Raw genomic sequence first — 15801 nt, forward strand, 5'->3', positions numbered from 1 at the left:
ATCCCACTAACCACTGTCTCCCTCTGATAAGCCTGAGAATTCAAGACGCTGCAGCTTGCCAAAGAGACTGCTTCCTCAGTGTCTTTCATCTCAACCCTTGACTTTCTGTTACCTTCTACTTTTATACTTTTCTCATTTGTCAACTGTGTTTTTGGTCACCCATTAATGTCTCATCTTCCCTCATTAACCCCTTAGCAGTCCAATTAGTCCCCTAAACCATCCAATGTACCGTGGGCGGTACGTCCGACTGCTAACAGGTTAAAGCACATTTTCCCCATTATAACAACAACTTCCTTGCAACACTGGGAATTCCATACTTCTCTTCTGCACTTTTTTTTCCCTCTACATCTCTCTTTCAGTGCAAGTGTCCACAGCTTTTATAATGAGGCAAAAAATAAATACTGCTTTAATTCTATTGACTAACCGGAAGGACTATTAACCAAAAGTAGCAAATATAAAAAGACACCAATTATACAGCAAAAGTAAATCTGTTTGTTTTCAGTCTACATTTCAGGATTAAATTCTGCTGATGTGGATCACAAAGCCATCTTTACATAACTGCTGCACACTGATAAGGTGGAAAACATGATGGTCTGACAAAAGTCAACAAAATTAATTTCCTTAATCAAGAACTGTATTGTTGAAGTATTTTCAACAGTGATGTATAAAGAAACAGCAGTGTGGATGCAGTCCTTCTCACTCTTGGTCCAGTCCCTGTCTTTCTCATTTTATCCCATCTTTTACTTCTGAACTTGAAGATCCTACACTCCCTCCTGCCCCAACATGCAGTGTGAATCAGACTGTAACCTTAGTGCCAGGAGAGATGTGTGTACATAAGACAAACCCTCTCACCACCCCTTGCACAAAGTCAGAGAAAATTAAGATAAAAAGGTGAGGAATCCACTTCCCCAGGCTCTGTGAATTTAAAACTCACACTGTCCACAGTACACGTATCACACATGATATTAAGACAATGGAAAATGTCTCAATGTCTTTTTGATGCCAGTGTGCAACTGTTGGAACTCATAAACCCCAAATATATTTTTTAAGCACACACACAGAAGACGCAACTTTGATGAGTGTGTCTTTCTAAGGAATATTTAACTCCCATTAAGTTTTGTCATTGAAAAGTTACCTCTGTTCACACATGACAGACCCTATATGCACAGGTGCATGATTGTGTCATAATTATTAAACATTTGGCACAAACAACTAGACAACAGATTGAGTTAGTGTGATGTTGTCTACCTATTGTCACAACAACTATCATACACAAAGTACAATCAGGTCAAAAGCAGCACAGTATCTTCTACAAGTTTTGTTTGTGATTAGTTCACACATTATACTGTACTTACAGGAACTACTGATTCCTCCAATGACAACTTGTATAATTGGTCATTTCAAAAAACTTCAAGCCGATATCTGATTCCAGCTTCCCAAAAACCAACACTTTTTGTCTTAATTTCATTTATTTTATTATAATCTATATGCTATACGCTTCTAAACAAAACCTATCTGAAAGTGTCAACTCGGACTGCACAAACAAAGTGTATCTTTGTTATTTCTATCATTTTAAAAATCATCTTAATTACTTGAGTAACCAAAACATTAAGAGATTGATCAACACGGCAACAGTTATTAGTGGCTGCCCTAACTGACAGTCACAAATTAGTATTTACAGAAGACAGTCCATCTCTAAGGTCTGTCTCAGAGATCCTCCTATTCACAACAGCAAAAATGGTGTGTGGTGAAGGTCAACTGTTTGCTTGTAGACTAATCTATGCAATCCATAAAAAACACAAACAAACAAATAAAAATAAAAAAAAGGACGCTGTAGTAATAATAAATTTCAAAGTAACAGCTAGTTTAGGGTATGGAATTGTATACATTGGTGTTCTCTAGTTTATGAATGGATTCCCAGTCATAGATGACAAGAACAGAGTTTTCTATACTTCACCATGATTTATGCAAAGTAGCCTGTGAGTGTGTAGTACCATAGTTAGACCCCTGTCCTCATCACATCTGTTTTGTTTTGGTTTTTTTGCAACCAAGATAGCAATGAAGGAAACACTCAAAAGGCTTCAAAAAGGGTTTAAAGCAACCAATAGGTGACCTTATGGTAGCAATGTCCTTTTTTATACCTTCTATAAAAATATATCTCTAAAGGAGGTACAGGAAGAGATTATATTGTTTTTAATCAATATGGCATTTTTTGTTACACTGTTTGCAACTGTTTGACTTGCTCAACCACTGCCTCCCAATTACCTGCACCTAAAATTCACCCTCAAAAACTTTAAGTTTAAATGTTTACACTAAGTTTGACTGTGTGGCAATGGTTGACAAAGTTTTTTCAATTGGGGGGGGTGAAATGTGGTAGTGTCTCCCAAAACAGTTACAAAACAAATCACTTCTCTGAACAGAAAACCACTCAAGAATGGACACCACTATGGTTGGAGTTTGAGAGAAAAAAACGTGACCTGGTTAGGGTTGGCAAAAGGTCAGGGATTTAGGTTAAAATGTGAAATGTAATAGTTTGCTTTAAAAATGTGGTCTGGGTAAAGTAACTACTTCCTTAAGGCTAAAAAGCCTACGTAATCTTGGTTGACGTTAGGAAACAATCATGGCCATAACTCAGGAAAAGAAAAAAGAAAAACGACATTTACTACGCTTAGGAAACAGGAAGCATACGTACATGTTTGGTCTCAAAGCCTGAGGTTTTGTTGACCTATCCAACCAACCTGACCTCCTCCCCATACTGACTTTGTAACTATATTTAACTCTGCTCCCAGTTTATCCTGGTATAACGGAAACACAACTTGGCTCCTGTTTATAGATACAGGTCTTGGTAAACAACAGGACACACATCTGTTAGTCATCTTGTCACACTCACACAGCAGGCTGTCACACTACACATCCATCCCTCATGAATCAGAAACTCATAGTGGCTTGACGCACTTTACACACTAGTGTTTTCGGCTAACCCAAGTTTACAGCTCACAGGAAGACAGGACTTTAATAGGGCCAATGGAGAAAAGAAGAGGGTAGGTCAGTACCACAGCTGCTCGTTGCTGAATGAGTCAGGCTTGAACTTGGACAGAGGTTTAAACTTTTACTTACGTCTTAAATGAGTAAAGCTGCTCATTGTCAAAAACCACTAAAAGGCAAGTAGAGCAATGGCACTCTCTGAGTAACAGTCAAAGCCTGCAATACTTTGTTTTGACCTCAACTGGGAACATGACTAATGTTTTTTTCATAAGATAAAGGCACACCTACACCTACATGCAGCCCCACTGACCACGTCAATGACCTCCAACCCAAATATAACTTAACCACCAAACTCACCAAGCTGTTATACAGTTTCCACAGATTGTCCTGTAATTGTGTGCTAGTGTTATCTAGCAGATTGCAGCCGTTCAAAAACAACTAGTCTTTCCCAAAGCTCCCCAGCTGATTCGAAGATTCATCTGACAGACCAAACTCACATACACAAAAAGAAATAAGTGTGCTTGACACGACAGGAAAAAAAAAATAGCCTTGAGATTTCAATATAATATTCTGTCACTTGGCCCGCTGAGATCTGATCCTTTCTTTCCCCATAACTCTATCTCAATGTACACCACTGAGATGTGATATAATTTTCCTGCTATTCCCCCACCATATACAACTATTGATTCAATCAATATACACAGAGCCCGCTTCCTTCGACTCAGCATCACTGCAAACCACCATTAAGACGGGTAGCAATGAGCTTGAACAGGGAGTTCATGTGTCAGAGAGATAGAAGCTGACCTCCCTGTGGACAGGCCTGAACATGCAAGCAGCTGCTGTCAGCAAGCCAAAACGTGGGGGAATTAATAGAAACAGCAGCTCTCCAGGGACTCTGTTAGCCAACACTGACAGCCAGCTCTGATCTAGGGTCATCTTAATGCACTCCACCTCTTCCCTTCTGCATTAGTGGTGGGAAATATGAAACCTGGATCATGACAAACATTATTTAACTTTCTGGGTAGGCTTAATTCTGAACGCTGGCCCAGGCCTGTGCAAGCCGTGATATGCACACTTGTGGCAATGAAGAATGTGGGAGTGCCCCACTGAGGCTCAATTTTCATCTGACAGTATGCTATTAAATCTGAATAGCCCACAAACACTAGTGAGATTTTGCAGATGCAAGCAAAGGTCTGGAGAGTTTAGTTGTAAAAGTGGAGAAAGCAGAAGAAGTAAAATACATGTGAGCACACACTGTACTTTTAATACAAGTTCCACCTGTCCATCCATCCATTTTCTTTCGCTGCAGTTGGACCTGGTTAAAACTAATTCAATTTGATATGACATCTCCAAAGCAAAATGTATCATGTTCAGTTTTTAGAACTGTTATAGGGATGTGTAACAGGCTCTTTATAGCTATTTTGGAGGCTGCAGACCACTCGCTTCTTCTGCACAACAGACTGGAGGCATTCTCCATCTGTAGATACTGACAAAGCTTTTTATTACTGACACAGGTGTTAATTATATGCCAAGTATCTTATCTTAAAGGGATGCCCCTTAAAAACCACATCACGTAAGCTGACACAAAAATGACTCAAATTGATTATCCATGTAACGGACAAGAACTTTCAAGTTGACGAATCAGTTAATCTCTGCTCATTGGGTGGATTAAGGTGTACTAAAACAACCGGCAACTGAGAGTTACTTGAAAAATCAACACTGCAGTAATACCACACATACATTTTAAAGAGTGGCAGGGGTAAAATCCATGATTTGTGTTTACATTGTGCACCTCAGAGGCTTTTACAAGCACAGCCTCTCATCGAGGGAGGAGAATGACTGCTCAGGAGAGAAGTGACTCACAGAAGCTACCAGCTGTGATTTACTGACAAATGCCACTGTTGGTTATTTGTTCTAAATAATGTGTTGATGGACAAATGGCTGTGCAGACTGAGAGCAAGAAGAAGCCAGCTCCACGGGCTCGCCTACGCACTAAGAACGCTAGAAAGCGTCCCAGATTAAGGCCAAGTTATATAACTTGGACTCCATTAATGCTTTTGCACTGCATGTGCTCTGCTGGCTAGTTAATGCATGGACTGTACCCTTTTTATTCTCAGCAAAACACCCTCAGCTGAATGCTGATGTGATAATAAGAAAGTGCTGAAGGCTGCTCGCTTAAAGTGAAGTGTGCACACGATGACAGCATGATGCCCCAGCAGCTCGCCACCGAGATGTTTCAGACATGATCTGCTAGCTCTGCTCATGGTCCAACGCTAGCTCGTTAAGCAGCACCTTAGCCACCATGTTGCTGCACAATAAACACGTAAAGGAAATCAACAGTTTGAAATATTGACGCCAGAAAGGAAGTGGAAATGTCAACTTCTCAAGTCGAGCAATGATGCCATACATGTGCAAGGCGCCGAGGATGACAGAAACCAGGGAAGAAACCTTTTTGAGTTTTCTGTAACAAAGCTGTAATGAAATCAGCTGAAGTAATAACCCCCCGGGGAAGCTACTAAGTGTACAGCTAGCTAGGATGCTGATTTCACGGTCAACGCTCAAACTCTCCTTACCGCGGTATAGTGATGCATTTCGTGTTGATATTCTGGGTGGTGATGGCTTTCTCCAGTTCGTCCAGTTGTCCCGTCTTCTTCAGCTTCTTCACCAGGCTCTTCACCGCTTTTTCACACCACTTCTCCTCCTGGCCGTTCTGCTCTCCCTTCTTCCAGCCCAAAAGTCGTTTGACAATAGGGGGAGTGAAAGGCAAAATTGACATCTTTTGAGTTCAGCTGAAGTCAGTCCAGTGTCGAGAAGTCCGTCAGTTTGGAAAAAACACGGAGGAACAAGTGTCCCTAAAGCGCTCAGAGTAGTGGAGACGACGGGAGTAAAGACAAACTGCTGCTGTTGTTGTTGTTTTTAAAGTCACACAAAACACATCTCGGAGTCGCACCGACCACTTTTAGCGGACTCGCTCCGTCTGTCTCGAGCTCAGCGGTGAACTGTGCACCGGTAGTCTGTTGCGCTGTGGATTTAGTGCTACTCCGCCAGAAAACCTAGTTCCGTCTGCACTCTTTCAGGCCAGAGCTAGTCTAAACACACCTCATTTGACTCACACCCAAAACTGCGTCGCTAGCTCTAAGGCAGAAACGAAAGCGTCGTGATAGGTTTTTTACGTCTATGAATGCTCTACCCTTCCACGAGCAAAGTTTTTGGTTAAGTTCAGAGTCATCCGCGGGTGCTGGATCCTCCGACTGAAGTCTGCTAAGAGTCTGCATCAAATGCAAATGCATGAGCTGCTGCTGCTGAGAGTCTCAATTCAGACTTTAGACTGCACAGCAGACCCATGAAAGGCCAGTGTGAGCAGCTGGCCAAATGTGTTTCGCTGATATTGCGCAATCTCCATCCTTTTCCCTGTTATTGCTGATAAACCTCCACGTGGCTGTGTCTAAATAAGCAGTCACAACAGATCACTTGATTTAGTTATGTAACACTGGGCAGTTTTTGTTCTTTTGCATGTGACTTCACTTCAAAATTTCTGATGAAATTAGGTCCTTGTTTTCCTTCTGTTTTCCTTTTGTTTCAGTAGGCTGTATAGGACAGTGGAGCTGTCTAAATAAAAAAAGAAAACGTTGGCTCTGTTGTGTTTCAGTTTAGACTGTGAGACATAATTATAATCAAAAGAGCTGTTCTTTTTAAAAATAAGTGTAGGTTTCCAACTTCAGCTGGACAACATACTCTATGCTTCTTTTTCCATTTTACTTTTAGAAATCCACATATGCTTAATTGCCTGGCTGTCAGCCACATAACCAAGGTTGCATAAGAATACAGCCGTGCCTGTGTTTTTGTTGAATAAAGGCTTGAGGTTTGACATTCAGCATCTCTAGCGCAAAGGGTTTCCAGTAATTGCTACTGGCTTGTTTTGTCTCCAGATGGGTGAATAACTCTGGAGCTGCTGTAAAGATGGAAGGTGATAGGAGTCGTACATGAATGCAAGAGATGAGCCACTAACTTGCCTCAGCTTGTTTTACATGTGAACACAGGAATCAACGAGGTGGCAGTTTGGCTTTGCAGCTTGGCTCAGCTCCACTAAAGCACAAGTACAGCTTGACACATGCACATGTAGGCCTAAACACCCCCACCACACCACCTTTCACACACACTCCCTGTTTCAGTGTCAAGGAGTCAAGTGGCAGATGTACAATGGGCCGTGCAGTGCCGCTGAGCTCACCGCAGAGAGAGTGATAGCGGGACTGTTTAGGGTGTGAAGCTGCCTTTGTTCCTGCAGCTTCAAAAGAAAGACTTTACTGCTTTCAAGCACAGTTTCCAAAGTCGGGTATCTTATTAGCAGGCACTTGAAAGAGTCGTAAAATGTGAACGCTCTGCACAAAGAAGCTGGTGCACTTGCTTGGATTCAGTTTACAAATTTTCTATAGTCACACAGAAGAAGAACTTACACAGCTGGAATTCAAATGGCCCACAGTGGACGCATAGACGAGGATAGTGATGGTAGTGAGGTGCCAATATTTGCTCACTGCCTCCACTGACTGTTCAGAATTATACAACTATAGTGGCATTGACCTGCTGTTACCATTTTGGTATGTGTGTACAGGCGCATTGACCTGCATTCAGCCAGCAAGCCCCCTCCTCCACTCCTATGCACAGTGTGAAGTTTGTGCTAAAAATACAGCTGGCTTTAAGCTCAGCAGGACATACCCGTCTCCTTTCATCTATTTTGGTTGCACAGCAGTGTGTATTTTTATATCTGCTACAGGCATGTCAAGGTTTCTTCATACATGATATCTTTGTTAAATGAATTCTCACCCTTGAGCAAAGATTTTCTAAAAAATAAACAAAGGACTTCTCAGATCAATGAATGTGAGGAAACTATCACAAGCACTTAGTGTGAGCAGCTGCTTTGACCTGTAGAGATTAGGTTTTATGTGCAGTCCCAGATATCAACAGCTCCTTGTCTGTAGTAACAATCAAGTCCACAAAAGTGTAAAACACACCACTCTCTCGCTCTGTGGTGGGTTGGCAGGTTGGAGGAGAAGGCTGGAGGAGCGTGTGGCCATGTGTCACACACTGAGGCCCTCTCGACACCTGTTTACGCCCCCAGGGACACGACCGGCCAAGACAGCTGGTTTGTTTTGGAGAAGTGCAGGCCGAGACGGAGCGGATATGGGGGTGCGGGGCGGGGGGATGGGATTACAGATGGGCCACAGTAGACAGGCGGGAGGACGGGTGTACGGGTGGGGGTTGGGGGTGGAGTTGTGGGCTTCTGTGAGAAGAATTACTGAGCACAAAAGGAACGTCAGCGAGACTCAATGGGCAGTGGCCACTGCAGTCCGATGGATGATAATGACATTGTGCTGGCAGCAACCTCAGGGGACTTGGTCCAGTGTGTGTGTGTGGGTGTGGGTGGGTCTTTGACGTCATAATGTCCCAGTGGAGAGGCATTCAAACTGTGGGAGTCTGGATGGATGTGATAAGGAAGCAGATGACCAGTTATTAGCCAATTTTAAAAAGACAGATGCTGAAGATTATATCATTTGAACTTAGATGTAAATAACTGCTTAAATACAGTCAGCATCCCCTAGAAAGTTTAATTCATCGCTCATGTGTACCAACCCCAACTACATCTAAAATTATCGCACACATTTATTTCAGTAAATTAAAAAAATCAATTTAAAAGTCATATATTGGACACAATAAACACAGATCTTTTTCTGTTGGTTATGTTCTGCAGATTTTTGTAACATATACTGTTTAGAGTTTTTTCAGAAGGTCCTGGTTTTGGATAATCACATATAAAATTTTGTATTTGACAGTTGCTACAGATGTTTGAAAAGCAACAAAAATACACAAAAAAATGTAGGTAAATGTCACAAATCCTGCTTAAAAACCCCTCACAGAAGTGTTGCAGCTCGAACGCAATGGATTACTAATAAAACTAGTAAAACCAGACCATGAAATAGAGTGATTGCTCCAAGTGTTACATATTTTACTGTTCATAGTTTGTCAAAGGAGATCACTTTATAACAACCCTGTGTATGATTTTACAATAAAATCCACAATTATTATGTCAGAAGATTACACATTTTTAGGTGTTAAAAACGAAATAAATAATTTTAAAAAACGATATTTTACCTGGCCATGAAGATTATACACACATTATACACACATTATACACACATTATACACTTCTCAAACTAAATGCGCAAAGTCTACCATTCACCATTCTTCATGAGAAACAATCATGTTTCACCACAGACTCTCAAAGTTTTTCCGGCATGCCCTGCTAGAGAGAAAAAAAACGTATATAATCTTCCAAAAACCTTTTTTTCTGTTATTAAAAATGAAAAAGGAACAAGTTTAATTTTAGTTTAAAAAATGGTGCAATATTCTTTGACTTCTTTTTTTTTTTTAATTCCTTCTCCTGATCCGTCACACCAGCTTCTCCCCCTGAGAACCACTAACATATACAAAGTTGGCGTGACTGCCTGCATGCGTTTGTTTGTGCGTGTTTGACATATACCAGTTCATGAGTGAACAGAGCTCAGGGGTGCCATATAAAAGTGTTAACACTGATCCTCTTGGCAATAACAGGACACTGTGTTTTCCCTCTGAGAGAGCCATCAATCGTTCAACAGCTTATGACAGCTCCTCCAGGGATGGTAGAGCGAGCACATGGTGTACCAATCAACACCATAACTATCACGCACACACAGGCAAACCCACACACACCCTTCCACATGCAGTAGGCCCTTCCTTTCTCACTTCACTACTCTATAAATGACAGTTCGTTGTGCCTGCTTGTGCTTTCACTTTTGTATGCAGACCCATCAAAAGTGACTCTGTTTCCACATTGGTATACAGATTGTTTTGTTCCGGCACTTATTTTGTGTGTGACGTCACTCTTTTTACCAGCTCATCTACTCAAACACAGGAAATGGTGTTCGGTCCAAATCCCTTGTGACAGATCTTTTGAAACTTTGTGCTGTTGCGCAAGTCACTCTGCTATGAATAACAGGAAGGCAGCTATTTTTCATCTCAGTCTAATTGCCAGTCACTCGGCTAAATCTTCATAGTCAGTCTTCATAAGCATGCCCTTATTGGTTGTTTGCAGTTACTAGAATCACACAACTGCAAGAAAAACTTGAGAGTACATTCTTTGTAAAATATTTGCAGCGTTCAATCTGACTGAACTAACACACAATGCAGGTTAATAAACAATCACACGAGTGAACTCTCGCCAATATAACTCATAGAAAGCAGCAACAACCTCCATTTCCTGTAGCTGCTTATGAGAATTGCACACTGATGATGATTAAATTAGGAAGGTTCATTTTCGCAGAGCTGTTTCAATTCACTATTTCTGCAATGCCTTAATAGAGCAGCTGTCTTCAGGTCCGGCAATAGTATTTTAGTTGGGCTAAGGGGTCAGAATTTAGTCTTGACTTGATAATTCAAAAACATGCGGGTTTTGTTTTTTTGGGGGGACGGGGGGTCATTTACTTCTGTATGGTTCTCCTCATATACTCCTAAATAAAATCTGGACACAATTTTGAATGTATGCTGATCCGTCCATTGTGTGCAGACCCACTTTTCCTCCAAATAAAGTCGTGTTAAACTTTAAACTTGGTCGTAGGACTTTTTTAGTGAGCACGCTTTGTAGTGACACCTTTTTATAACGACACTTCTGCAATCCTAACGTCTGATCTCATCTCCTTAAATGAGAGAAACTGCCAAGTAGCTCTAGGGACATTTGTTGCGACAATGACTGTCTTTTTTTTAAACATCTTGTACTGTAAGTTATTACTCAATATGTTCAACAAGACTGCTTGCCTATTCTCTTCTGTTTATCCAATTTAGGCTCACGGGAGGGCTGGAGCCTATCCCAGCTACCATAAGGCATGAGGCAGGGTACACCCTGGCTAGGTTGCCAGTCTGTCGCAGGGCTTACACAGAGAGAGACAACCATTCACGCCTACGGGTGATTTAGAATCACTAATTAACTTGCTCACACTAACTGCATGTCTATGGACTGTGTGAGGACGCTCGAGTACCTGGAAAGAATATGCAACCCCCACACAGAAAGGTAACGGCCAGAACGTGGATTCAAACCCAGGACCTTCTAATGAGGCAACATGCTCCACATAACATCCAAAACCTATGAGATTGTGTTGCCTTTCTTTATTTTTGCATTGCTAGAGAAGCAGTTTTTTATTATACAGAATGTTTACATTAGATAACAAATAAACCCCAGAACAACCCAATATTGCTGCTATGAATTAAAAAAATTAAATTAATAAATTAAAGTCATTGTAATGTCTCTTTTTGCCAGCCATGGCATTTTGAATGCATGTTATTTGTTTGAAATGGGCAATAGGAATAAAACTTCACTGTCTGATGGCACGATGACTCAAATTGGTAAAATAAAGCAGAAGCAAAGAACATTTCCCATAAAGCCAAGCTTCCTGAGATAGATTTCCTCTCAGCACAAATGTAAAATGGTAATAACTGCTTGTATTACCCCTACGCCCGCTGAATTATGAACTTTACTGCCCAATAGTAGCTGCTGTTGTTTTTCTCAAAATAAAAGTTCAGTATTATATATATTTAATTTTAAACTATTTGTTAGATATTCCCAGAAAAACAAAGGATAGGAACTCAGTAATAAATATTTCCTTTTAGTTTTTCAAGTAGGATTGACAGGATGACCCTGCAGGGAAATGGGTCCGTGTGAGTGTCCTGACTGGTACCACAGACTCATGTTTGTTGCTCATCAGCACTGTGTGACTCTGCTCATACGACTTCTCCCTGGTACTACATGAACACACATGACTCACAGTCCAGGTGGGTCTTTTCTCTTTCCTTATATAACTGTGGTAAACCTAGTCTTTGTATCTGCAGTGAAAAGTTTATCTCCACTTGAGCTATGACTCACCGTATATAACGATAGCCCTGGTGATAACCCGTTGTTCCTACTATGACTTATTATAAAATGCAAGCTTGTACAGTGTCGTCTGAGGCAGCGCTGCCATGACTTACCTCTGAGTCATGAGTCACTATAAATGGCTGTTGGTCAATCCCTGTGAGAGCAAATTTCCTTTTGTTAGCATGCCTGCATAATCTCATTGATAGCAGACAGGATATTGAGTTAAGGTCACTCAGTTTGAGACACTGTTTGGAGGCAAAGAGTACTGAATACTGTGCCATATGACACACGGAGTCATTAGGTATCCTCTAACAGCCTTATTAGAGTACTTTCACTTGTAATTCGGGATGTGCTAAACTTGATAAGTAGCAGAGTATGTGGCCAAATATAATTGGAAGAATAATCCACTGAACGTAGACATATTTGATGACAGAAAGTCAGATAAAATAAGCTTTACAACCGATTTCTCATCATATTGACATACCCACAGTGTAACACATATACTTGATATTCAATGAAGGAACTAATCAGTTCTCTTAAATTAAGTCTAAAAGTATTACTTTGAGCAAAATCAGATTAATCTAGAATTCAGACTTATTTTCATACTCCTTTACAACGTATAAAGCTCAGTTATCCTTAAACTCATTTTTCTCAGATAACTATACTGTTTCAAAAGAAACATGATGATTATATTACCAGATGTGTATTTTGAGGGTTCAGAAAACTTAGTAAGTAATAGTAAATAGGTAGTACTTACTATAAAGTAGTTTAAAAAAAGAGTAGGTACTTTGTAGCAAATGTAAAAGTAGGTCATTAAACTGATATAATAACAGGAGGTAAATGGCATTTTATGTTTCTCAGAGTAAAGCGAACAATTTTTCAGTCACCCTTCACTTTATTGAACTTGTTTATTCACATTAAATGAACTTAACTCTGTGACTCATGAGGTGATTTGAAGTGACTCAGTCAGCGAATTCCCATTGTTTAAACAGCTTTAAATGATCTATGTTTCTAAAATAACTGCTGCATATAGTATAACAGCATGATTCCGGTCCTCCTATCATCAGCTCCTTTCACTAATGACTCTAAATTTACTCCAGTGTAAAGCAGCTGTTGAGCCCTTAGCACAGCAATCTTAATAATTAACACTTGAACAGCTGTTGCTTCAACCAAGTCTCTTTTTTCAACTTTACTCAACAGTGACACCTCAGTGAGGTATATGTGGACACCACAAACCAGAAATAAGGTACCAGGAGACCAAGAGTGTAGCACCGAAATGGGAAAATACAATGCAGTAAATGATCAAACTGGCTTTGCCAGGAAAAAATTCTGTTTTTACAGACTTTGGGACTTACATTCAACGACCATTTGATTGCTAGTGGCACAGATTCAACAACATTTCCTCAGACATTTTTCTTCATATTGACAGCATGACAGAGTTGCTACAGATTTGTGGGTTGGAAGTGAACCTGTCACTCCACCACAACTCAAAGCTCCCTACTGAACTGAGATGCAGTAACAAGTGAACAGAAATCGAGACTCATCACATCAGATAACATTTTTCTAGTCTCCTGCTGTCCAATGTTGGTGAGTCTGTGTAAATTAATGGGGGCACAAAGAAAGATCCAAGAATTGATTTCAGTAACCATGACTCCTTCAGTCAGCACCACTGCTCTTGGACTTAAACCCAGGGTTGGCCTTTTAAGGGTCTGACAAAATCAAACCATCGAATTCCATCCAACCATTTTCCTCAGCTTATATAAGACCAGGTCGCAGGGGGCAATAGCCTAAGCAGAGAAGGCCAGACCACTTCTCTCCCTAGTTCCCTTCTCGGGCTTGTCTGGAGCAACACCAAGGCGTTCCCAGGCCAGCCGAGAGATATAATCTCTCCTGGGTCTGCCTAGGGGCCTCCTCCCAGTGGGACATCACCCTATCTCTAAGAAAGTGGCCAGTCATCCTTCGCAGAAAGCTCATTTCCGCCGCTTGTATCCCTGATCTTGTTCTTTCCGTCACTACCCAAAGCTCATGGCCATTTGTGACGGTCGGGACACAGACCGACCGCTAAATTAAGAGCTTCGCGCTCTCTTTACCATGACGGACTGGTACAGGATTCGTGTCACTGCAGCCATAGCACCAATCGGTCTGTCGATCTCCCGCTCCCCTCTTACTTAAAGTTCCCCACTTCGGGCATCAACTCATCCCTGACACAGAGTAGGATCTGAGTATTCTAACCAGAGGGTGGAAAAAGGTGAAATTGCACCATCCAGAGGTTATTTTCCTTTATTACAATCATATATACCTAATAAATCATCTTTCTGACAATGTAGGCTACTTACTCAAGCAAACAGAATATTATATATCTCATGATTCAGTAAAAGGACTAGATGTTATAGTCCCTGATATTGCATTGCTTTATATGGAGAGAATCTTGAGGGATGGCTTTTATGAGGAAAGGCAGCCCAGAAACTTTACCAGCAGCACACATCGACAGTATTTTATCTCATAAAATAATTAAAGCTCATTAATCCTGGACATAGGGTCTTAATCTTTCTTTCTCCTCCTAAAGACGAACAGCCATCTTTATGTCTAAAGTCCTGCTACTCTGTGGGATTTTAGTATGCTCCAGTATGCACATCAGCAAACAGAAAAGTGGATGAGACTGAGTAAAATCCCAATTTGACTCATAATTGCACATTATGTCAAATATACCAGCCTGCTATTTGCATTTATATGGCAACTAAAGCCCTCAATCTCAGAGAACATATGCATAGAAGAGCAAGCATTTGGTCACAGACCATTGCTTTTCTTTGTGGCTGATATCATTTCTCAATCGCCTAAGCCCCATTCACACACCCCATGACAATATGCAAAGAATGTCCCTGGGCTACCACTGTATCGCTGCAGCTGAGCAATGCGAGAGGAAGGAGCACTCTGGTTGTTGGAGTTGTTATCAGACTCCATAAGCCTTTAAAAATGTGTAACGTATAAGTCATGGACACAAACAAAAGAGGTCTGCTTAATAAGGGTTCTGCATTACCGACAAACATGCAAAAAAGAAGACATTAAACTAAAATTTTCCTCGAGATGGATGTTTAACCAATTTAAGATAAATACGATTAATAGTAGCAGCTTTTTTTGGGTGCTTACTTGTAAAACTGGAGTCAGTCTACGTGCTTGACTGGATACTTTTGTGCCTCCAGCAAGAATGGAAGCAGGAACATTTCAGTGTCAAGCAGTTTGCATTCCCCACTACACTGAGCAGGCAAAAACATTCAACAGACTGACTGAAGAGTCTGCCAAGAACAGGGGAGAATATTGACATGTGACCTGCTTGTAAAGAGAGGGTCAACTAGTGAACTGGAGCCTTGGGATTCTGCAAGGGACCAGCTGGCAGCTACATAAGGATGTGTGAGGAGCAAATAGCTTCCAGTGTGTATGAAGCTTAATGGTAATTAGTATCGAATCACATCAAAGAGATTAAAGCTGGAACATCTGAAGAGCATTTCAACCCAACCCAGATACTGTACCTTCAGTTAGCGAACGCAGTCATCTGTTCACACCTGATGCATTTGTTTACCTCCTGCGCACATGCGCTTGAAATACGTGTACATCATACGTTTGCCTTTGATGTATCAAAGACTTCTGGGCTATGATGTCAGTGCAAAGTTCGGTCAGCTGTAAGTAGCAGCAGGAGCACTGACTACAACAAATCCATGTTTTTCTGTATTTATTTGATTGATTATTTTTTATAATTTGGCGAAAGTAAGTACTAAATGCCCCTAAAGCAGCAAGGGTGGAGTGTTAGGTGCTACAAGCAGTGTTTAAGGTTGGCTGTACCTAACATTGTAGCCACTAACCCAGCAGAGGTTATCACTGAC

General features: G+C 41.0%; 1 protein-coding gene across 1 annotated transcript in view; it reads right to left on the reverse strand.

Annotated features, from left to right (window-relative positions):
• The window catches only part of smad3a (SMAD family member 3a), a 29711-nt gene extending 23371 nt beyond the window's left edge, over nucleotides 1-6340 (reverse strand). The window contains exon 1 of the mRNA XM_005746824.2: nucleotides 5559-6340. Coding sequence (XP_005746881.1) covers nucleotides 5559-5761 — 203 coding nt within the window. The 5' untranslated portion in view covers nucleotides 5762-6340. The remainder of the gene's footprint in view (nucleotides 1-5558) is intronic.
• Nucleotides 6341-15801: the final 9461 nt, after the last annotated feature.

The sequence above is a fragment of the Pundamilia nyererei genome, unplaced genomic scaffold (genome assembly GCF_000239375.1).
Source record: "Pundamilia nyererei isolate P.nyererei 1_Seehausen unplaced genomic scaffold, PunNye1.0 scaffold00184, whole genome shotgun sequence".
In the NCBI taxonomy this organism is placed as follows: Eukaryota; Metazoa; Chordata; class Actinopteri; order Cichliformes; family Cichlidae; genus Pundamilia; species Pundamilia nyererei.